General features: G+C 47.5%; 1 protein-coding gene across 2 annotated transcripts in view; it reads left to right on the top strand.

Annotated features, from left to right (window-relative positions):
* The window catches only part of IRAG2 (inositol 1,4,5-triphosphate receptor associated 2), a 1,414,859-nt gene that overhangs the window by 658,467 nt on the left and 730,797 nt on the right, over nt 1-25,595 (top strand). For both annotated transcript variants that reach the window (XM_086920312.1, XM_086920307.1), the window contains exon 15: nt 10,000-10,101. In XM_086920312.1, the coding sequence (XP_086776438.1) occupies nt 10,000-10,101 (102 nt within the window). The remainder of the gene's footprint in view (nt 1-9,999; nt 10,102-25,595) is intronic.

The raw sequence follows: 25,595 nt of genomic DNA, 5'->3' as shown, positions 1-25,595 counted from the left end.
TATAGGAATTAGCATTTAAAAACCTTTAAAGTTGATATTTTACTCACACAAAACCATTGAAATATGCATAGAAAATATAGTATTCATTATAAAGAAGAATATATTTTACAGCTATAGATATTTGCTATTAAAAAAACATTGAAATTCACTAAAAAAACATAGGTTAGAGACCATGTATAGTTAGGAATTTGCATTTACAAAACCTTGAAAATTCACTGAAAAAACCAAAGGTTTCACACCAGTTATAGTTAGGAATTAGGAGTTAAAAAACCTATGAAATTCACTGAAAAAACCATAGGTTTCACACCAGTTATAGTTAGGAATTTGCATTTAAAAAACCTAATAAATTCACTGAAAAAACCATAGGTTTCAAACCAGTTATAGTTATCTGGAAATTTTACTGACATAAAACCATTGAAATTCCCACATTATAGTTAGTTGGACTCACTATAACTTGCGCGTGTAATGCACTGCTGATGACGTCACATATTACATCACTCATGACCTGGTCAGTGACATCACTCATGACATCACTGATGACACCATCCTTGTGACAGAGTGACAGACCTCCTTTCACTGTAATGTAACCCATGAAACACATATTGAAAAATATAAATTAAAAAGTTTTTAAAAATGGAGATTCCCATTCCAGTTACAACAACCAATTCAATAATTCCACCATCTATATACACATTCACTCATTCACCAACAGTTCTATAAAGTCACTCATACATATACTCACTCATCATATGTAGTGATACACCTATACATCCTGTTACACACCGACAGTCATCCAAAAGTTACTCACACACATACAAATAAACTTTTGGACATCCATTTATTTGCATATACAGCTATACACACACAACCACCTTACTTCTAAGGAATCTTACACATACTTACTCTCTTAAACAATCACTTATAGAAACACAAACTTATTTAAACAGGAACTCTTACAATCTCTCAGTCTCACATATACTCACTTATATACATCAATACTCACATATACTAGATTAAAACATATGTAGTTACTGATAAAGAAACTAGTGAGACAGTCATTCACTCACTAACACACATATATACACACACATCCACCCATACAGTCCTGCACATGTGCTGTCTTCAAAAGACATAGAAACAGTGAGTCAATCATTGATGCACCTATGTGTTAAGTAACACCCCACCAAATCATACAGACACTTATACTGATACTAAAAAAACATCTAATAACCCATATACACACACATGTAGCTACTCACCAACCCATGCAGCCACTTATACACTAAGATACACTTAATAAGCCAGTTAACCAATCAATTTTCTTTTTTTTTTAAAACATCCATTAAGACACTAATTTAAACATGTATTTTTCCATTGACCTTTACATATACATATATAAAACATATTTATTTTTCAGAAAGACACACATTCACTGGATGGTGTCATCAGTGATGTCATGAGTGATGTCACTGACCATGTCATGAGTGATGTAATATGTGACGTCATCAGCAGTGCATTACACGCGCAAGTTATAGTGAGTCCAACTAACTATAGCATGGGAATTTCAATGGTTTTATGTCAGTAAAATTTCCAGCTAACTATAACTGGTTTGAAACCTATGTTTTTTTCAGTGAACTTATTAGGTTTTTTAAATGCAAATTCCGAACTATAACTGGTGTGAAACCTATGGTTTTTTCAGTGAATATATATATGTATGTATATATATGTATGTATATATGTATATGTGTGGGATTTTTTTTTTATTAGCAAAATTCCCCAAAACAAATTTAATACAAGTCATGGTATTTTCTTCATGAGTAATGCAAAATACAACAGGAATATGAAGGGATCAGATACGATACAAAATACAAAGTTCATTCAATAAATACTGGAAAATAACACCAAGTCGCCTCATAAGTTCGTCTTTAGAGAAGAAAAAGTGCTTGTGCAATGAATAGGGCAACATAAGTGAACTTCATAAACACTCATGTCGCCAACCAGTCATCGCAGATAGAGGGACTGAGTTACGAGGTCCCTGCCTGCCACTGACCTTGGTTATCGTAACTATTGATCCCTTGACTTTTAATTTGGCTACCCAATTTGATAACCACCTTGCAATTGGGGCCCAAATTCTTTGCCCTAACTCCTTTTTTGTTCTGCCCCTTAACTTGTACACTGAAGATTCAATTTTATAAATAGCCAATGTTTTAGATCGTCAAATAGCAAAAGTGGGAGTGTCAGGGATTATCCATTGAGAGGTAATACATAGGCGAGCAATAGCCATTGCTATAAATAAGAAGGCAATCTCTGGCCTTATTCATTTATTTGTTTCTGACCTGTCTACTAATCCCAGAATTAAAGAGAGCTGGGGTAATTTGGCACTGGAAGCCTAAAATCATGGTTAAGAAAATCTCTAGCTACTGTAAGAAGGTATCCATTTTAGGGCAAGAATAAAACCTGTATGGTGTCAGGAGCATATAAACAACATCTATTGCATTTCCATCCCACCCTTGCCATCCCATTTAGCGATCTTTACAGGGGTGTAATAGAGATCAAAAACACAAACTGCGGGCTCCTAAGAATCCCAGTTAACACCCGATTCGCCAGCTCAAAGAATTACTCAATATCTATTGATTCAATTTCAAATCTAATTTCCCATTTCACGTTCTGCGTGTCAATGTCATCTGGGGAGGCTTGAATTAAAATTTGGTAGATCTTCCTGATCCGGGACTTAACCCTCAATGTCTCCACCAAGGGTATTTGTCCCGAAATAAAGTCTTCCCTGTTTTCCTTTCCCCCAAATAACTCCGTAGCCACAAATATTAAAACAATTCTTTTATCCACCCCAAACTTTTCCTGCAAGTTCATAAATGACAGAAGTTGCCCTCCCCCACACTGATCACCCATGGAGCTGATCCCCTTTTTCACCCACCTAAAAGTGACTTATCCCTAAAGCAGAGAATGGAGTACAAGCATTGAGATTGGAGATTTCCAATCCAACAACAAGGACCTGGCTTTATTAGGCACTTTGATCCATTAATATGTGGATACGTAGGATTACTTGTTGGGCGATGTATTTATCCTTTCCCAAACTCATTAGTTCTTTTCATGAACTCTGACTTAATCCCCTGTGCCTCAATGGTTAATAATTTAAAAAAATCCCAGAACAGGGAACGATACCAGTCAACAGTCCGTTCACTCAAACAGCCCCACTCAATAATTAAATGTAGACGTGTCGCAAAGGCATAAAGGTGCAAAAATGTGTAAGAAAAAGAGAAAGTATCTCACATGCGCACCGCCGGAGGAGCTACTGGTAGGTTCTTACCAGCTTGCCCACGTACGTATCATCAATAACTTTCTCATGTAAAATAAAATGTGTCCAGTGCGGCAAAGGTGTGAAAATTGAAAAGAAAAACAAGACCCCAGGAGAAATGAGACAGAAGAAGTCTCAAATAAAATCAACTCACATACGCACTCCTAACTTTTTATTCCACAGCGTGAGTTGGCTAAATATTCAAAACACAGCATGTTGTTAACCACTTTGAGGATGGCCAACATGTTTCATTGCCTATTTCAAAAGTAGTGGCAAAGCCCTCAGGGCAACAGAGGTCAGCGATCACCTCCCTGGACCTATATACATCAAGCAAAGGAGTGACTGACAAGCATACACAGATAGAAAAAACATCAACTGGTAAGTCAAGGGAAACACCACCCATCTCTTTCTGTTAATTCAGTGCAGGTAATCATACATTCACTGACTGTACTACATTTGTAGCTAAAGGTCCTATAATTTCGGTAAATATTTACCTAGTGAGAGCCATGGGCCCACATACCAGCTCTCACTTAGTGGAAGGGGTGTGTGTATATTTACACTTTTCTCCCCTTAGCAAGCACCTTTGTTGCTCATAGGAGCACCACTAAACATAAATCCCAAAGAATAAGCCACTCACTGTCTACTGATCTTAATCCACTCAATTTGGTCATTCAGGCCAACTTGATCTGTCTTTTCGGAATAAATCCAGCGAGCCTCCTTCATAGCAAGGATTTTCTCCACATTGTTGAATCACCCACTACCTTCTCTAAGACCACCCATTTTACTGCTCTGTGGTTGTGTTGTTTTTCTCGGTAGTGTTGGACCAATTTAATGGTCAATGTTCCTGGTTTAATGGTACTTAGATACTCTTGCACCCTGACTTAGATTTTTCGGGTTGTAAGGCCGATATAGTGCAGCCCACATTAGCATGTTAATCTGTAAATGGCATTCATAGAGTTGTAATTGCTGAACCTATTAAGGTGCCACGTTCTTCCATTCTGCAGCTGCACACATAGTTTTCTCTGTTAACTCACATACTGAGCACCCCTCACATGGGTAGTGCCCAGATGGAATGGATGTATTTACCCTTTGCTGCTCCGGCCTCGAATGGGCAAACCTGTCCTTTAAATTCTGGGCACGCTTTAAAGCAAACCTTGAGTGCGGCATTTGATAATCATTGGTAGACAGCAGAGACCAATGCTTTCTTATGGCCTGCAAATCTTTGTGGAGAGAGGATCATAAATCAATACAACAGACAAGCAGTCATTGAATGAATGAATGAATGAATGAATGAAATGGGCCTTATAAGGCGCGACTTAGCCCAAGGGCATCAAGGCGCCATACAGAACAACGTGGACAAGACAGACATACAGCAGAAGTCTTTCAGCACAAGAACAAACATAGAATAGAAGTCTTTAAGCACCAAGAACAGGGTCTACGAATAAACATCCCGAAAGAGCCAGGTTTTCAGTTGTTTATGGAACAACCTAGGCATGGGTTGAGAGGCCAGTTCAGGAGGAAGGGAGTTCCAGAGTCCGGGGCGCCAGGGTGGAGAATGCTCTGCCTCCCCATCTGGCCCTTTGAGAATCTCTGAATCTTAAGAAGATTATGAGAGGAAGATCGTAGCACTCTGCTTGGGCAGTAAGGCTGAAGAAGGGAGCTGACACCTTTAGAGCCATAGCATTGGATTTTTTTGAGTTCCTTTCTAGTAGAGCCTTCCATGGAGTGTTTTGCGCCCTCTTATGAGCTCTATTGACAATCCTCCTAGGATATGCACGTTGCACTAGTCTCTCAGTGAGCCTTTCAGATTGCCGTAGATAATCACAGGTGAAGGAGCAGTTCCTCCGGTATCTGAGAAACTGCTCCACTGGGAGATTATCCCTCAAAGCTCTGATTGATAATGCAACAGTGAGTTCTTATCTGTCGGTTTCTGATGTACACTTGAAGTGAGCTGCTTGTTCATTCCAATGTCCAAGTCCGGATATGTCGCCTTTTCATCACTTATGCTCAATGTAAATTTTAAGCTATCATCACGACCATTCAGCCACTCCAAAAATTTAAGGAGATAGCTTCCTGGACCTGACCACACACACAAGACATCATCAGTATACCTATTCCAGAGGCAAATAGGTCTCTGGAAGGGTTTAGATGGATGATACAGATGGTGCTCTTCAAACTGGCCTACATAAATGCAGGCCAGACTCTGCACAAATGTTGCTCCCATCGATGTACCCGATGTCTGTAAAAAAAGGTCATTCTTGCAACAGAAGTGATCTTCAATTTCCACCGTACCGGGTTCCATATTCTCTAAGCTGCTTTCAGTATTTAGTTTTTTTTTTTAATAATACTGGTTTCCTATATCCTGACCAAGCATCCCTTCGCTTCAGCCTCCATCCCTCTTTCATATATAGTCAGCCTGGCCTCTAATGGTACTTCCGTCTCATCCCCGACTAATAAGATACCTATATGTTGTAGAATCGATGCCCAATAATAGAAAAGAAAGCTAGTAATCGCTCATCTGCAGTGCTCTCTTGGGAGGGTCAGCCATTTGGCCGCCCATCTAGGTTTACGGTACCCCCATAGAAATTTCTGACTGATCCTGTCCATCCTTGCTAGGTAGGACAATGAAAATTCTAAAGGGACCGTTCTAAAAATACATTTTAATAACATTGCTCCGCCCAAATAAAGATAGGTTTAGCCCTTCTAGTTTCTTACTCGCATCGTCCATTATTGGGATTATATTAAAAACTTGAATTTTCTCTACAACCACTGTGATATTTACCCCTAAATATGTTGACTCCTGAACTACTGGGAGGTCTGCAGATCGAGCAGCCTTGGAGCAAAGAATCTGTCTTTTCTCCATATTTAACTTGTATCAGGATACTGAACTGTTCAGCTACAGACTTAACCTCTCGAAGTGCTGAGGCGACATCAGCGGTGAGCACTGCGATGTCATCCACATACGCCAGTGCCCTATAGTCAGTCATTGACCTTTATTGCATTAATATTAGTATTCTGCTCTAATTTTTTTAGAAGGGGGTCAATGTAAAGAGTGAATAGCAGAGGGGAACACAGACACCCCTGCCTGGTATCTCTACTGATATCTAGCTCCTATGAGTCCTGCCCGGATATGCGAATTACAGCTTTTGGTGAGTGATATATTGCCTTAATCGCCTGAATAAATTGTTCGCACATTCCTTTCCATTGCTAGAGATACCACAGATACAGCCAGGATACCCTGTCAAACACTTTTGCCACGTCCATCAGGACTACCCCCAGCGCTGACTCAGTGGCCTGAGCCCAGTTCAACAAGGCAATTAGCCGAGGGACATTCTGTCGTCTCCCTACCGGGAATGAACCCGTGTTGGCAAAGTGATACCAAGGGAATGATGACCTTACCTAATCTGCAAGTATTTTTGAATAGATCTTGCTATGACAATTTGTAAGTGAAATAGGTCAATATGATTTTGGTGCCAGGTCAGGATTCCCTTTTGTCTTAAACACAGCTATAGTTGCCTTCTGCCATGAAATAGACACCTACCCCTTTGGGCCTACTAAAAGATTTGTAACATTTCTTGCCGCAGGGATTTCGAAAATACCCTATAAAATTGTAGGGGAATACAATCTGGGCCAGTAGCCTTCCCAAGAGCTAGGGAAGCTAAGGCAGTCTCGAGCTCTTCCCAAGTAATCTGGGAAGCAAGAATTTCATTTTGTGCATCTGTGACCGCCAAGGTCCCTAAACAAAATCTTCCAAAGGTTTCTCCCATGGTGGAGACACTCTCTTGGTATATAGTTCTTTGTAATATATTTAAGTCTTCTGTTGGGATGTCTTGAATTTGATCTAAATGATCTCTGATTTTCTAAATTCAATTGGCAACTTCTCATTGTCGAACACTATTTGCCACGACACGCCCAGTATTTACCCCCAATTCATATACCTCAAACCTATATTGTGCATATTTGACTACCACCTCAGTTCCAAAATGATGATATATTTTAGATTTAATGATCGCAAATGCCTGCTGACAATCCTCAATGTTATGCCCCATAATTACTTTCTCCATCAGTTCTAACGCAGTGGTTTTTAACTGCTCAAACCAATTCCCAATCTCCTTCTGCAGAGCTTTCTGTCAGGCAATGGGGAAACTCAGTCTCCCCTTGAAGCCCTGCTTTGAAAGTATCCCAGACTATAATTTCTGAAGCTGAGCCCCTATTAATATCAAAAAATTCCAAAATCCACTTAGACATGTGTTCATGATATAGCTGATCGCCCAGAAGTTTTCTTTCAAAGGTCCTGGGTAAATATGGGCGCAAAATCTGTTCCGCTCATGGAATTTGTGGATTTTTGGTAATTTCGCGATCCACGAAATAGCCGAAAAATCCGCAAATCTGCTCGCAGGCAGATTTACATTCTGTCAGGATGTGTTGCAACTATTCTCTGACCCTGTCCTGACCCTAAACAGCCGGGTGCCCGAGGCAGGGTCAGAGAATAGTTACAAATGGTGGCACTGGCAAGCTGCCAGAGTTGAAGTTGCTTACTTGAAACTATTCTCTGACCCTGTCCTGACCCTAAAGAGCCGGGAGCCCGAGGCAGGGTCAGAGAATAGTTACAACTAAGCTCAAATTCAGTCACGCATTATAATCAGCCCAAACAAATAGTGAGCATGGTCTAGGCTAGGCAGGTGTGCTTCCTCCCCATATCTACCGCCTACAATTAGATGTAATCCTTGATGGAGGTCTTTGCATCCACCAGTTTCTCGAGCGCAATCCCCGTGTACTTCCTGTGACCTGGAGGCTACTGTCTTCTCATCTGCTGCTCTGATCGGTCTCTGACCCTTTAAGAGGCATGTGAACTCGCATGGAAGCCCCACCCGTTTGGCCCTGCCCCACACACACTAGGGTATGCAATGTCTTCCCGCCCTTTCCACCACTGTGATGGACAGCTCACTCAAGGGACCTCGGCACCTTTCGGCGCGGTGGCAAAGTTACAGACACACGTGGTCACATATTTTTGCAAATCCGCGAGTTCGTGATTTTTTTTGCCATTTTGCACGATTTCGTGGACCGCGAATCCGCAAAATTCGCCCATACTTAGTCCAGGGCCTCAGTGCTCTAGTAATGCCAGTTAGTGGGAATTCAGCTATGAGAGAATTATGGTCTGCGATGAACCTTGGAAAACTCTACATTTTGGCTCTTTAGGCCATTTGATTAGTGAAAAAAAAATAGTCCAGCTGAACTAATTTGTTATCAGGGGCCGATTAGAAAGTAAATCCTGGATCAGCTGGTCTGTGCTTATATCAGCTGTCTGATTAATAAATATAACAGGGGAGAGGAAAGAAAAGTTGATTTGTTCTCCCTCTACAGATTTATTTAAACAAAAAGAAACCACATCTTGATTTTGTTAGAGTGGTCCCTACAATGGTGGGGAGCACACTGTGTTCTTTAAATACCCCTCACACACCAAAAGGACCCTTGGTGTCATGCTTAATCATTGGGGTCTTCGCACCCTTCTACGGGATGCGGCATGCTGCTAACCGGCGACTACGCGGGAGCACTTTTATTAATTGACTATGTGTAGTGCATGTGAGGTTAAATGTGTAAAAAAGAGTGGTGGGATCCGAAGAGTGACAAAGTGAGGTTAAAAAGGTACCTAGCACGTGAGGTCTACAAAAACTTTAATGGGCCCCCGTACTGGTACTGTTAAAAGGGTGATAGTGAGGTATTTTGTATGTTAATGTACAACACCTTGTGTGTGCCTCGACATGTTTCGAAGCTAGGCTTCTTCTGGACGGGGTGCACAGATCCCCACGTTACTCCCGTCCCTCGAAAATTTTGGATCAATTACAGAAAAGTGATATTAAACTAAAAAAAAAAGGCTAGTATGTGCCTAGAAGAAGCCTAGCTTCGAAACATGTCGACTGTTTCAAACTGTGGATGATGTCACATATGACATCATTCATGACATGGTCAGTGACATCACTGATGACATCACTGATGACATCACTGATGACCTCACTGATGACCTCTCAAACGACACCCCTAAAACCTATGTTTTTTCATTGAATTTCAAAGGCTTTTTTAAATGCTAATCCCTAACTATATCAGGCCCCAAACCTATGTTTTTTTCAGTATGTATATATATAACATATTCCAATTTCCAGTTTTCTTTAACACCGGACACCGACACAGCGGGCTGGTAAGAAATCACACTTTATTTCATGCAGGTTTTCTTGTGTTATATGTATATATACATACACCGATATGTCCCCTTAACCATAATGACAACTACACATGGACTCCAAAACGTTCTTCTCAAGATCTGTTCTTCCCGGGCTACTTAACCTTTTTCTGTGCATCTCACCTTGAGCACACCGCTACTTCCATTTGTTATTTAACTGCTTTCAAGAGCACGGTGAACTAACTTTTATCATGATGAGTTATATTTGTGTCTACACTTCTTGGTTTGCACCTGCTTGTCTGCCGTTGACCATTGATGATGTAGAGTACTAAATAAAACCTCTTTGTGCAGCCGTTAGCTACTTTGCGGTAGCATGTTGTGATAGGGAGAGAAGATTGAACTGTCTTTGCATTGTTTTGAACTTTATCGGAAGGACAGTACAGATGCTGTTATGTATTTTTACTTCACAACTACACTGAATTAGTTTTCTGAGATGTCCCCTTTACAGCGAGAAGATGCTTGTAACATTGCAGACCTCCTGATGACTTCCTTACAAAGGGAAATAAGACCAGAGATGGACACCATGGAAATGTATGAGAAAACATTTGAAGTAAGTGATGTGCTTAAAGGAATGTCTCGTCTTTCATTTGTCAGTAGACGTCTGTGGTTGAAATGAATCTCGTCAGTGGCCATCTTTTCTACAGGAAAGAGCGAAGAATAGTAGTTTTATGTGTTAATAAAGTTTACCTTGAATTAAAAACACAAATTATAAAGCATTTTTCTTTAGGAGTATTTTCACATTTGTGTACTCTATTGCTTTCCCTACAGTTTAGTGGTGACTACTGGTGACTCTTCCATTCATTGAGTCTTGCTGGATCTTTTCACAGAAGATGTTGTATTTTACTAGAAGCTTTTGTTACATTGTCCTTTCGAGAGCAATATTTAATTATATTTTGTATATGTTGTTGACGGATTTATGTACAGATATGTCTGTACATCTCAAGTATTTGACTCAAAGCATGTTCCTTGCGACATTTTTACCTGCTGCCTGTACGTTCTGCATTATTGACAAGGCATGCAGATAGATACTCAATTGAAGATGAGGCTCTAGGAATGAATGGCGATTTCTAAAGTACATCGTGATCGTGAATATGCAATGGAAAAATATTACAACTTGCTGAATTAATGAAGAATATCGAGGGACTGAGACAGCAGAGGTTTGGAATGATAGATAAAAGTGGCCTAGGTTTTGTCCCTTTACACTTTACGAAATCAAACCATCGAGTTGCTGTACCAGAAACAGTGTTTTTCGAAATGTTCATAAAGAAACCATTTCCCTCATTTCATGGTTAATAGCGGTTTGATAAATTAAGGCAGAAGGAGGAGTCTTGTTAAGAGACAAGGAAACTTTACACAGTGAAACGCCGCACTGCTTTTAAACAGTGTCACTAAAGGAAAAATAAAATAATAATACCTCTAAGTTATTTTATTTTTTCCTTGTTGCGGCAGCTATGCGGGCGATGTGAGTGGGCTGCTCTGCTGGCAGCGGAGAGGAGGAGTGGTTTGCACTCCCTAAAGTGCGTGTGCATATCTGGTCTACCCTCTGAGGCTTAACAAATAAATATACATGCACACTTTGCATGTTCTCCATGCAGGCTGCATTACAGCCTGCATGGAGAACATGCCCAGCCTGTCATTCTCTAGCAGAGCACCGATCCACGGCACTCAGACCAAGCGTTGTGATTGGCTATCGGGAGGCTGGGAGCTGTTTCATCCTGCTTCTCGCCCTGGAAGCGGGGAAGAGGACCGGGAGGAGGGGGCAGCAATGGCAGGCGGTAGACAGGTAAGTGTGAATTTTTTAAATTTCATTCCCTCCTTCCCCACACTGCCACTCGAAACCGGCGTTAAATACCAGCCGCCACTGGACAAAAAGTTCTAAATAAGATCAAAAAGATACTGATTTCCTCTTGAGTTGGGGGTGTGGGGGGGCAAACATGTTATTTAAACATGTTATTCGGTTATCTAGATGAGGGGAAGTTAAGAGTGAAGATTAATAGACGCTATGACTGTGAGGGGTTTGAAAAGAGAGGACATTGAATAGATATAGTCACAAAGCCCAAATGTAGGCAAGGACGGTAGTGAGACTGGCTATTTTCGAGGTAAAAAAGAAATGGGGTGTATGAAGAATCATTGTGGGTCGATTTCTGCTGCAGGACCTCTGTGTGAAAGACTAATATGCCAGAGGTAATGACACTGATTGCCGGAAGTGGTTACATTCCAAGCAACATTATCTTTGAAAATGAGTACCAAAAAAGAAACTTGGGAACATTAATAACATGTTAAATCAAGGCAAGGATTCTACTGTCCCCTGTTGAGAAAGGTTTGAACTGTGTGGAGGCAGCCTTCATTAAAACCGAATACAAAGCAGGCAATGCCCCCATTTAACAGGGTGCTGAAACTGATTCTGAACATTAAAACCTCCAAAAAACACTGTTATCAAACTTTCCTTCTTAATCCTATCACTTTCTCATGAAGAGAGGGTATTACAACCCCCATTGATTGTGTTACCCCTATACAAATGCTTCTTTATTGTTTCTTTAGGTAATGTAGTAGCCTCATTACTGTTCTCTGGGCTGATTATAAAGAAGGGCTGCTCAATAGCAAATACCCTCTGTCTCACCACGTGATTTGGAACATCAGATGTCTTCCATATCTGCCCTAGGAAATGCGCTTTTGTTTTGACTATCTGTGTCGTCACAGTTTCTCGACCAACTCCCCCACCTCTTATGCCTTGCTGAGTATATCATCCAAGCTGTATCCTTATCTTGGAGAAATATGTGCGCCAATCATTTATTCATCAAGCCTATAGTAATCCCACCTATTTCAATATGTCTCCCTGCAAACGGAACACTGCTATTGGAATAATTTGTTTAAGTGGCTCCATCCATCATTTCCTTGTTTCTGCTTTGTTCACCATTAGTTGACAGGGTGTGCCCAGACGTGGGTCCGTTGCTCACTTAGCCACTAGATTCAAGCTAGCCTGGCTGATGAGGGCTGTTAGCCCGAAACCGGATGTTTGTTTGCAGTCCAGGGAAGTCATGGCTTGGCAGTTCAGGTTGGACTGTTCCCATGAGGCACAGGGTCAAGACTGATTTGCAAAGAGCTGGTTCTGAACTGAGGTGGTGAAGTGAGCTAAAGAACGATTATGGATTCAACCCAGAGCTGTGACCGGGGGTGAGTGTCTGAAAAGTTTCAGCGCTCCATCCATCATCTCCTTGTGTTTGTCTTGGCACAGACCAGAATCTGTTGCTAACATGAACCTATTGTCCCGGATCTTATCTTTTGAATAATGGCAGCACCATGGTAAGTTGTCGGCTGTCACTCATGTATCTTTACTTGCCCTTTTACCCTTCATGGACTTCTCTTTCACTAGCCGCAAAAGTGGGTTTTGTCCTTTATTTTTGCATTCACAAATTTCAAATACTAGACACCCTTCCTTGTCGGCTGCACGCTCATTTAGGGGTGACATTTAATATTTAAAAGCACAGTTGTTTCCTATCAAAATATTTTATTTTCAAAGGTTCAAACACAGAAGATAATGGGACAGCCCGAACTGCCAGTTCGGGCTGGACTGTTTCCATGGGGCACAGGGTCAAGACTGATTTGCATATGACTGGCTTCAAACTGGTGAGCAAAAAAACGATGGATTTAGGCCCAGATCTCTGTACTGGGGTGAATGTACGACATTGTTCTGCATTCTGTCCATCAACTGTTGTTTTTTCCCTCTGGTGTCAGTTTGCTTATTAGGTAGTTCTGTGTAACTTCGGTTTCAGTCAGGATCCCACACCAGTGGGAGGTGTGATAATATGCAATGATCCTGAGCAAACCCAAGAGGATGGAAATTGCCAGGAAAGTGGTGTATATATATGAAAAACTCTATGAAAGAGTATAAAGTGCTAGTGCGAACCAATGTGCAAGGTATTGAATAAAATATAAACATCCTGTTTTGGTAATCATTTCTTAACTTCTGGCATAGTTTTGACATTTTGGGACAGTGCCTCGTCAATTTATGCAAAGTTAAGATACTTTTGGATACATATATATATATATACTAATATAAAGTTACTATGCAATTATACATACATATGCAGCCGAAAAAACACATTACTAGGCTCAAATATGCCCAATATTGCATTGTAAATATATATACATTTGAAATAATAAAGAAATGACACCATGATATTCTCATGATACAGAACAGAGAAGAAAACTGCTCTGTTTACTTTGACATCATAGCTTTTATTTCAAAGGTAAAAAGGCACGATCATAGAGGCAGATCAGCCTAGAGAAGCTGCATATAAAACAGTTGGAAAAAACTGGTGCCGTGCCTTTAAGACCTTCAGGAACCTCCAGGCTCCCGTCATGCCCCACAGGTGACAGTTAGGTCAGTTCTTTTTTCCGGCTCCTTCTGTGAGGATCCTGGAGCATTGAGATAGGCAGGGTTTTTTTCTCACTAATTGTTGGTCTAAAATGACTTTTTTTACTTTCACTCGATGTCTTTAGTACTTGGGGTACTAAATCCTTCTGTTTTTCTGATTGAGGTAAATTTTTTCCTGTCAAAATGCCAGCCTTATTCAATAAGTGCCCGGCCTGTGGACAAAAGATAGCTAAATCGGACCTGCACTCGGTCTGTATTGCTTTTCTACCTTCATCTCAGAGACCAGATGAGTGCTACCACTGCAGATGTTTTTCTAGAAGAACCCTTAAAGAAAGGGAGAAAATCAAACTGCATGCTATGCAGGAGAGAGGAAAGGAACCAGAAAGTGGCCGAGCAGAACATCTCTCGAAGAAGCCCTCATCGCAAAAAAAGTTGGAGCGCTAGGACAAGGGTGAGAACTTGAAGAGGCAACACTGGTCTCATACACCTTTGGGAGACAGATCAGCGTCAATAGCACCCTTGTGCTCCCCTTCAGCGTCAAAGTCGATGTTGAGGCCCCATTCGTCGGAGAAGCGAACGACTTCAGGTACGAAGTCCCATCACAGGCGGACATCAACACCATCTCATAGGCGGGGGCGTGGCTTGGACGCCGATCGGGATGGCGGCGTGAGCTCGCAGCTCCGGGTGGAATCCCGCTAATTCTCCTGATTTCAGCACCCTGGGCGACCCGTGATCGACACTCCTGCCCTACGAAGTGTAGGGGGGCCGCTGGGTGTCGGTGGGAAGTTGCTGGGGGTTTGCTAGCCCTGAGGAGACCCTGATGAGCGACGGCTGAGGTGTCGCCGAGAGTGAGAAGAAAATGGTGGCGGAGCGGACGGGCGGCTCCGGACATAGACACTGAGCGGCCTTGGTCCCGACTGGCAGAGGACTCTGCAGCCGAGAGAGCGAAGCAGTAGGGACTGTGGCGACAGTCCTGAAGTTCAGGGGATCAGGGGGCAGGGACCCCGGCTCCGCTCGTATCTCGAGAACATTTGCTGGCCGCTGTCCCTCCCTTTTCCCTTCCTCCTCCTGGCTCACGAGGGGGCAGGTCGGACAGTGCGTACCCACTTGGCCCTTGGAGCTGGGGGCATCGGCGGTGGCACTTGATCCCGCTCAATATTGGGAAGCTTGCACCGACCTGCGAGTGCCGGGACCAGACGGGTTTCCTGGCCTGTGACGCATTGCCCTAAGATGGCGGCTACGGGAGGGCTGGTGGCTGTGGAGCGCGGACAGGGGGACATGGTGGCGCTGTCCCAGGTGGGCGAGACCCCCCCGCCGGAGTTGGACCAGGAGCAGCGACTGAATAGACGCCTGGATGCCATACTGGACGCAATTACCTCGACCAAGGAGGCGTTGCAGCAGGACATTGCGCAAGTAGCCACGGGGCTGGGGCTATTGCGAGCGGACCATGCGAAGCTGGCGGATAAGGTCAAGGACCATGATCAGTTGCTATTGGACCTGAAACCGTCGGTAGTGACAGCGGAGCATAAGATCACGGACATCCTGGCCAGGCTGGACTCGCTGGAACGACGTGCGGAGGATGCTGAAGGCCGTAATAGGAGGAATAACGTGCGGGTCGTAGGCCTGCCCGAGCGAATTGAGGGGGATGATGCGGTGGCCTACATGGAGGACTGGTTTCGAACTGTGGTGGCGCCGGAGGGGCTTACTCCTTTCTTTACCCTGGAGAGAGCCCACAGGGTGCCTGCTCGCCCGCCAGGACTTGGCCGCCCCCCCCGACCGATGGTGGTGCGGCTCCTCCATTATAAGGACCGGGACCTCCTCATCCAGAGGGCTCGGACGTTGGGCCCGTTTGAGGTGGAGAACAGTAGGGTCACAATCTTCCCGGACTACACCCAAGCAGTCCAAAGGAACAGAGCATCGTTCCTGGCGGTGAAGAAGGAGCTGCGAGAGGAGGGCATTCAATACTCCTTGCTCTTCCCGGATATGCTGCGGGTCATCCTGGATGAGACCACGCACTTCTTTCAGACTCCGGACGAGGCATGGCAGTGGCTGGAGTCGTACAGAGCGGGGACGGACAGGTCGCACAAAAGTAGGCGATCGGCCTAAACCACCTCAGATCAGACAATCGCAATGCATCCGGTCCCGTAATAGGCGCCAGCGGGAGAAACGGGAGGCCCAAATGGCTGCGGAAAAGAGGGATGCGCTCGCAGCGACGGCGGCCATCACGGGGTCGCAGCAGGAAAGTGAACTGGTGGAGTCGGACTCTGGCGGTGAGGGCAGCAGGACAGGAGAGGACCTTTCGGAAACGGAAAGTTCGAAGGGGCCGGTGGTGACCCCCCAGACTTCTGATGGGATATTTCACGGTTGAGGCTGTGTTGAGACTTGGACATGATCTGATGGTAGGGTGGTATCCTGTTGGTGATGGTTGGGTTGCTGGGTAGGGTGCCACGTGGGCAGGACGGGATGGGAGCGTGGGGCGTGGGCTCCGCTAGCTGGGGTCGGCGAGAACTCACCCCCCTAGGGCCCTTAAGGCCTTCTGTGGTGGAGATCACAGGTTAGGAGAATGTGTGGTTGGTTTGAGGTTTGGATCGGGGCTGACACTGGGTTTGTAGGCTCTGTCCTGGGGAGTGGGGTTCGGGGTGTTTTTGTTTTTAGAGTTACTTTCGGGGGCGGCAACTGCTTCGGTGGGGATGCGAACTGGTGTTGTTTGACCTGGACTGCTTGCTGCTGGTATGGGGACGTTACCTAACTTAAAATGCCTAACGTGGAATGTCCGAGGGTTACGAACCATGGTCAAGCGCCACAAGGTGCACGCATATCTGGTGCGGAGGGGGGTCCAGGTGCTATGCTACAAGAGACCCATCTGACAAAAAAGGAATGTGCTGCGTTGCAAAAAAGATGGCGGGGTCAGGTGTTCGGCACCACTTACTCAACTTATGCCAGAGGGGTACTGATTTGGGTGAGAGCGGGGATACCGTTTCAGGTGCTGAACCAAGTGGTGGACCCTGATGGCAGGTTTGTGGCAGTGGAGGGGCGGTTGTATGGTAGGGATGTGGTGCTCTGTTGTGTGTATGCGCCAAATACTGATCAGGCCCGATTCTTCGATGGCCTTTCCGGGTCCTTGGCCTCTTTCCTAGCGGGCCCGGTGGTACTTGGGGGGGATTTCAATTCGATTACGGATGTGGTCCTGGATAGGTCTCACCCCCCCCTTGTTGATTCCCCGGTGCGTAAGTTGGCCATGCACAGGAAGGACTGGCAGGACAGGTGGGGGTTGCTGGATGTGTGGCGGGAACAGCACAGGGACACCAGGGACTACTCCTTTTACTCAGCTCTCCATACACTGCATGTGAGGATAGATTCAGTACTCTGTGGCGGGTCCCTTGCCCCGTTGATCTCACACACAGAATACCTGGCTAGGACCATTTCAGATCATAATCCCCTATTGGTACATATCCAGTGGCAACGGGAGCGCTCAGCGATTCCAACATGGCGGCTCCGGCCGGACACGCTGGAGGACTCAGTGTTTGGTGCGGCTGTTCAACAGGGCATCGATGATTACTTCGGCGAGAACAAGGGTACGGCCACGTGTAGGTCCACTGAATGGGATGCGATGAAAGTGGTGGTGAGAGGGGTATGCCTGGGTCGGTCTTGAATGCCCGTACGACTGTGTTGAATGCGCTTGTGAAAGCGGAGGAGACCCTGAGGGACTTGGAGCGGCGCAGGCCGGCAAGGCTGGACTTACAGGCCCGGTTGCTGGAAGCGAAAGAGGTGGTCGCCACAGAAACGGAACGGTTGAGGTGTTACGACTACAGGCAGTACGCCATCAGAGCGCACGCTTAACGGGACAAGGTGGGCACGCTCTTGACCAGACTCGCTAACCCTGAAATTAGGGGCTGCCCGGTCCTTAGCATCAACAACGCACAGGGGGAGACGGTATATTCTCAGGCAGCGGTGTTGGAGTGCTTTCGGGTGTATTATGAGGAATTGTACCAGAGTCAGTTGGGGGTGGAGGCCCAGGTAATTGCGGAGTACCTAGAGGCGAGGCAGCTTCCGGTCCTTGACGGGGAGGACGCGAAAGAGTTGGGCGGCCCGATCACGCTTACTGAAATACGGGCGGCCATTAAAAATATGGCTCAGAATAAAATGCCCGGCAGTTTGCAGACAGCTTGGCGCCCAGACTGCTGGTGGTGTACACGGAGGCTTATGAATCATGGGGTTTGCCAGGATCCATGAGGGAGGCTTTGATTGTGCCGCTCCTAAAGCCCGGCAGGGACGCAACGGATGTGAGGTCTTATCGCCCGTTGTCCATGCTGACGGTGGACTATAAAATCTTGAGCCGGATTCTGGCCACCAGGCTGGCTCCACACATGACGGGCCTAGTACACAGGGATCAGGCAGGGTTTATCCCCACGAGGAGCACGGCGTTGAATATCCGTCACCTGGTTGGGATAATGGACGCCGTTCTGGACGAGGATGGGGCCCAAGCGGTCTTATCAGTGGACATTGAGAAGGCGTTCGATAGTTTGGAGTGGGTCTTCCTGGATGGAGTGCTGGAGAGGTTCGGCATAGGTGATGGGTTCCGCCGATGGACGAAGGTTTTGTACTCCTCAGCGACGGCGCGGGTACGTTTGGGCGGTTTGGTGTCTGCGGCATACCCGGTGGGCAGGGGCACGAGACAGGGGTGCTCCCTTTCCCCCCTCCTGTTCGCTCTAGCGATGGAACCCTTGGCGGTCCACGCCAGGTCGGGCGACAGATACGCGGGGATAGACAGCGGCGGGCGGCTACATCACATCTCGCTATACGCGGATGATCTGTTACTGTACTTAGATGACACGGAGCGGGCCCTGGAAGGAGGAATGGACCTGCTGTCGGAGTTTGGCCAGTTGTCGGGCCTTAAGGTCAACTGGACGAAGACCTGTGTGTTCCCGCTGAGAGCGGAGTCGCCCCGCCCTGCTCGTGACTTGGGGGTGGTCTGGGAGCCATCTTGCTTCACTTATCTGGGAGTCCGTATCTACCATGTGACCACGGACCTATTGGAAGGCAATATTGGTCGGTGCGTGCGAGCACTGAGGGGCAGCATGTCCTTTTGGTCGACCCTCCCGCTGACGGTACTAGGTAGGATTGCTCTATTGAAAATGGTGGCGCTCCCCCGACTTCTGTACTACTTCCGGACGCTACCCATTTGGATTCCTCAGAGGATCTTTAGGGACCTGAGGACGATGGTTATCGGTTTCCTGTGGGGACATGGCCGCCGTAGAGTGGCTCTGAGTATGTTGCTACGCCCCAAGGTTGAGGGGGGGATGGCTGTTCCCGATTTTGAACTGTATTATTTGGCGGCGCAACTCCAGGTTCTCACGCAACATGTGGCCCGGGTGTTTTGGGGGCCGGAGTGTGATCGAGAGTTGGGGATACAGCGCCACGTGCTGTCTTACATTATTATGCAGCAGAGGCTGGAGCTGCGGGCCTCATAATGGAGGAACGGACGCTTAGGCTGTGCTGGCAGAGGAGTCTTAGGAGGGCGAGGGCGGCTCGGCCTTATGCGCCGGAAATTCCGATTGGCATGCTGACGGCCCTACCACACGGAGGCGATTGGTCTCCCTTGCTGGAATGGGAAGAGGCGGGACTTCAGGTGGTGGGAGACCTGTATGTCGACGGGACATTGGTGCCCTTCGAAGTGCTTCAGGAGCAGTTTGGGCTGTCTGATGGGGGGTTTCTATTGCATGCGGCGGTGGTGGCGGCTATACAGAAGCACTGGAAGGGCGGGCTCATAGAACCGGACACGACCATGGCGTGCCAGTATGTGGTGATGGCAGCGGGCACCTTTAAGGCTGTGACCTGCCTCCATAACAGGATGTTGCACGAGGGACTGGAACCACTCCAGGGGCTCAAAGCGAAATGGGAGGAGAGTGTGGGCAGGCCCATTCCAGACACGGTGTGGAGCCATATTTTACGGCGCACGTGGAAAGGCTTGAGGAATGCGCGTTTCCAACAAGTGCATTTCTTTGTGCTACATAGGGCCTATCTGACTCCGGAAAAAATACGGCGATACTTCCAGGTGCAGGACGCCCGGTGCCCGAGGTGTTCGTCTCCGGAGGCGGACATGGATCATTTGTTTTGGAGCTGCTCGCATTTGGAAGCCTATTGGGCAGAGGTAGGGGACCTCCTAAACGAAGTGACCGATAGTGAGGTGGATTTCGACATGGCGGCGTGTCTGTTGCTATGGTTCCCGCACACCAAACACACTAAGGTGACGAGCAAATTTATTGACCTGGGTCTGATACTGGCACAAAGGGAGATCTCGTGGCACTGGAAGTCCAAGGGCGGGCCGTCAGTGAGGAGGTGGAAGAATGAATTGTTACGGTGGTCTGAATGTGAGAGTGTGCTCCGAATGAAGCAGGCCGTCAAGCTTGGTAATGAGAAAGCCTTGGATGCAGTGCGTGCATGGGAATTGGTGGTGCAAGCCTTGCGTGACTCGTTAGTAGAAGATGAGGACTGAGTGGATGGGACATGTGGACACTGCGAGGCGTACTAACTCAGAATTGTCATTGACACTGTAGCGTAGTCCATGCTGCACTTCGGACTAGGACACACACACCGTTAGCGGTTGCCAGGGAGGGGACACTGAGGTGTTGTTTAGTGGGAGTTCGGGGTGGGCCGGAAGCCAGGGGATTGGTGGACCGCGAAGGCGATTCAGAGCTGGGAAGGGCCTGAGGAGCGTAGGAGATGAGTGGGAGGTGGCAGAGGGGCATGGGTCAGGCATGGCAGGCTAACAGAGCGCAGGGCGGGCCTGGGAACGGTTAGCAGCCTTGAACTGCATAGATGGGATGGCTGACGTTGTTATTTGTTGTGGGTGGGGGGGTAAAATGCAGATACGAAAAATGTTCTTTCGACCATGGTCCCTGTGGGACACTCACCGTGACGCCTTGCTGCTACCTAGGATACTACGCCGCCCGGCCTCCGGGATGCGGGCTGAATGGCTGTGTATGTTGTACGTTTTAATGATTGACCGGGGGGACGTTACGAGTGGACTGGTTGAGCTATTGTATTCTGTGGTTTCTAATTCTGCAATAAAAACAAATTAAAAAAAAAAACACCATCTCATAGGCGGTCCAGTTCTGGCTCGCCTACGACGGCAGGAGGCAGTCGCTCGATGTCGACATATCAACGTCGACAGAACAGCCCACCTCCGAAAGGACCTGTGACCATGTTGAAGACACGTTGAGAGTGGCAGCATTGACATCAAGCTGGACACTGAGGGGCTCGACGCCGGTCAGACAGTCATTCTACAACTGAGCATCATTGCAGGCGATTGCTGTTGAGGAGGTAGACCTCACCTACGAGGAAGTCTGGGCCAAGGCACTCTGCGTCAGCGCATAAGTCACCAAGGAGGTCCACGTTGTAGCTTCAGTCGCCGAGGAGGTTGGCGTTGAAGCATCCGTCACCGAGGAGGTCTAAGTCTAGACCACGCGGATCGCCCTCGGGCCTAGATGGTCACAGTGGAGAACATTGCAGTCCAGACCGACGTCGAGGAGGTCGCTGTCCAGTCACAGGTCTCCCCCTGCTAAGAAACCTAGGGCAAAGTGGAGGGACAAATTGATGTCTAAGGATGTCCAGGTGGTAACCTCCAGGAGTGTTTCTTCATCCCCAGAACTCCAGTTAGTGTAAGTCACTTATGAAACCTCGCCACCGGCTACAGCCCCTCCAACCAACATCTCTCCGAGATGGCTGGGGAGCATAAGAGAGTGGAAGACTCTGAAGATTTCAAGGCCGTAGTATACTCCTACAAGGTCCAGGTTTCCGATCATAGAATCGGGTTCACTCTTCTGTGGGACATGAGCATAGTGCCACTCCTCAAAGGTCGCCATCTTTGAGAAGGCGCAGATCAAGATCTCCTAGGAGTCAGTCTTCAAGATCTCACCACGGCTCTCCTAGAAGACGAAGCCACAGATCTACTTCGTGGTCCTCTGACTCCAGACCTTCAAAAGCAGACTACTCTCCAACTCGCTCTTCACCACAGAATAGGGTATCACCCAGTGATGACATCGTGACCTTCAGCAAGGTCTTGTGTGGGGTGCTCCAAAACTTAATATTGAGATGCCTGTCTCTGTCCCTTCCACATCAGTCATCTTCGAGACCCTTCATCACAGGTCTTCATCTAGGCCTCTGCTTCCACTGGTCCCGGGTCTGCTAGAGCCTGCTCTTCAGAAGTTCCTGACTCCAGCGTCCACCTGGACCTGCTTCAGGACGGTCGCTCCACCACGCTCCTCCTGTGCTCCTGCTGTGACGCATCCTGGTATCGTTGTAACGCGCTGAACTGCTGCTGCCTGTGTATTTTGGCTACTCACACGCGTAGCGCTTCTGTAGATTATCAGCCTGTGTATTTTGGCGCCTCACACGCGTAGCGATTCTGTAGATTATCAGCCTCTTCCAGCGCTATTGGGATCTCTATTGCTGTCTGCGCATATGATTTCAGGATTGCTGCTCACTCGATAGCTTGTTGTGGTATTTAATTTTGTCAGCGCTTTTGTACACATTGTGCTCACTCGCTGTTTTTCTGTGTTTTCTACCCCTGTGTCCTTTGCCCTCGGACCCTCCATTTTGTTGTTTTTGATCTCCCCAGGCCCGCCCCTCAGCCACACTACCACCTCCCTGCTGCCCCTCCCACGCTCCGCCCCCTCCACTGTCCACATATGTCAGATGGTCCCACGCGCAGCGTCCACGCGCTTCGGCCGCGCCAAAGGTGCGCCAAAGGTAAGCCCGTCTACGCCCGTCCGCGCCTGGACCGCGCCCAGTGCCAGACCCCCTGGTCCACGCTATGCCCAGCCCTCCCGCATTACTTACGACGCCTCCACTCTCCTAGCCCTTAACCCCGGCCGTCCCCCCAACTGCGTCCAAGCCGCTCCTGGACCCACCAATGGACCCTTCTCCTGCAAGTTTGACGGCACCAAATCCAGCTCCTCATCCGCCAACACCACTCAGAGACCTGACACCAACCACCTAAAATGCATCCTGCTCAACACCCGCTCGGTCCACAGACACGCCATTGAACTCTGGAATCTACTCGACACCATCTCACCGGACGTCGCCTTCCTTACAGAAACATGGATGAATGCCTCTTCAGCCCCAGACATCGCCATTGCCATCCCGGAAGGATACAAGATCATCCGTAAGGACCGCTTCGAATAAACAGGAGGAGGCATCGCTATCGTCCATAAGAACTCCATCCGCATCTCAACCAGCTCTGACGCCCACCTCACCAACGCCGAACGCCTCCACTTCCAGATCCACATGGACCCCAAAACCACACTCAGAGGCACCCTCCTCTACCGGCGTCCAGGACCCCGTGCACAATTCAGAGACGACATCACTGACTTTATCACCCCACACGCCCTCCCCTCCGAGGATTACATTCTATTGGGAGACCTCAACTTTCACCTGGAAAAGAGCAACGACGGCAGCACCACCACCCTTCTGGACAATCTTGCCAACCTCGGACTCAAACAACTGGTCACTACCCCCACCCACATTGCTGGCCACACACTAGACCCTATCTTCACTTCCAGCAAACATGTCTCCTTCAGTCATACCACAGCTCTCCACTGGACGGACCAAAGCTGCGTACACTTCACATACAACAAGTCCACAATCTACAACCATCCTCAACCCACCATGCGAAGAAACTGGAACAAAATCACCGTCAACCAGATCTCCTCTTCGCTTCTTCCAAACCCGCCTGTCCACTCCTCAAACCCCGACCAAGCAGCCACTAACCTCACCCATAGATATCCAACAGCGCCGACATTCTAGCCCCGTTGAAAAAACGTCAAAGCAAACCTGGCAGCAAAAACGCCTCCTGGTTCAACGATGATCTTAAGAAATCGAAGAAAATCTGTCGCTCCCTCGAGAAGGCCTGGAAAAAAGACCCAAACACCAGCACCAGGGACGCCTTCAAAAACGCCACCCGCATACACCACCAACTAATCCGGTCTGCCAAGAAAGCCGCATTCAAAGACCGACTAGACAACAACGCCCACAACAGTAAGGAACTATTCAACATCGTCAAAGAATTCACCAACCCATCAGCCAACTCCAACGACATCACCCCTTCACAAGCCCTATGCGACTCCCTAGCTTCCTTCTTCCACAACAAAATCGCAGACCTCCACAACAGCTTCGACAACCGACCCGGAGACCAACCCACCCAACCTTCTGCAGGACCTTCACCCCCCCTGAACACCCTCAACGACTGGAACCCAATCTCCACTGAGGACACCATCCGTCTGATGAACTCCATCCACTCAGGATCCCCAACTGACCCATGCCCTCATCACATCTTCAACAAAGCAGACTCCATCATAGCACCACACCTCCGAGATGTCATCAACTGCTCCTTCAACTCCGCCACCTTCCCGGAAAGCTGGAAACACGCAGAACTCAGCGCCCTTCTGAAAAAACCCACAGCGGACCCCACCGAACTCAAACTACCGCCCCATCTCGCTTTTTCCATTCCCTGCCAAAGTCATCGAGAAAGATGTCAACAATCAACTCGCCGCCTTCCTCGAAACCAACAAATCCTTAGACTCCTCACAGTCCGGCTTCCGAGCCAAACACATTGCTGCAACTGACGACATTCGAGCTCTACTGGACAACGGAGACAGTCGCCCTCATCCTCCTCGACCTCTCCGCTGCCTTCGACACAGTCTGTCATAGCACCCTTCTACAGCACCTCAGAAACGTCGGAATCCAAGGAAAAGCACTGGAATGGATCACTTCATTCCTCACCGGAAGAACACAGAGAGTCCGCCTCCCACCATTCAAGTCAGAGTCCACTGAAGTCATTTGTGGCGTGCCACAAGGATCTTCTCTCAGCCCCACCCTCTTCAACGTATACATGAGCCCCCTTGCGACCATCGCTCGCCAACACAACCTCAACATCATCTCCTATGCTGACGACACTCAACTGATCCTCTCACTCACAAAAGACCCCAACACCGCCAAAACCAACTTACACGAAGGAATGAAAGAAGTAGCCGAGTGGATGAAGCACAGCCGTCTGAAACTGAACTCCGACAAAACAGAAGTCCTCATCTTAGGCACCTCCCCCTCCGATTGGGATGACTCTTGGTGGCCAGAGGCCCTTGGAAAGGCACCCATCCCGACAGACCACGCACGGAACCTGGGCGTCATCCTGGACTCCTCACTCTCGATGACCAGACAAGTCAACGCCGTTTCATCTTCCTGTTTCAACATTCTTCGCATGCTCAAAAAAACATTTAGCTGGATCCCCACCGAAACTCGTAAAACGGTCACCCACGCATTGGTCACTAGCCTCCTGGACTACGGAAACACCCTCTACGCCGGTACAACCGCAAAACTCCAGAAAAAACTCCAACGCATCCAGAACGCCTCTGCCAGGCTCATACTAGACATCCTGCGCAAAGAACACATCTCTGGTCATCTGAAAACCCTCCACTGGCTCCCCGTAAATAAGAGGATTACTTTCCGCCTCCTAACCCACGCACACAAAGCACTTTAGGAACTTGGACCTGAATGCCTCAACACACGACTGTCCTTCTACACCCCCTCCCGTCAGCTACGATCCTCCAACCAAGCTCTTGCCACTGTACCTCGCATCAACAAAACCACCATGGGAGGCAGATCCTTCT

Source organism: Lissotriton vulgaris, chromosome 1_1, assembly GCF_964263255.1.
Source record: "Lissotriton vulgaris chromosome 1_1, aLisVul1.2, whole genome shotgun sequence".
Classification (NCBI taxonomy): domain Eukaryota; kingdom Metazoa; phylum Chordata; class Amphibia; order Caudata; family Salamandridae; genus Lissotriton; species Lissotriton vulgaris.
The sequence above is the reverse complement of the archived record's forward strand: the minus strand, read 5'-3'. Positions and strand labels throughout refer to the sequence as shown.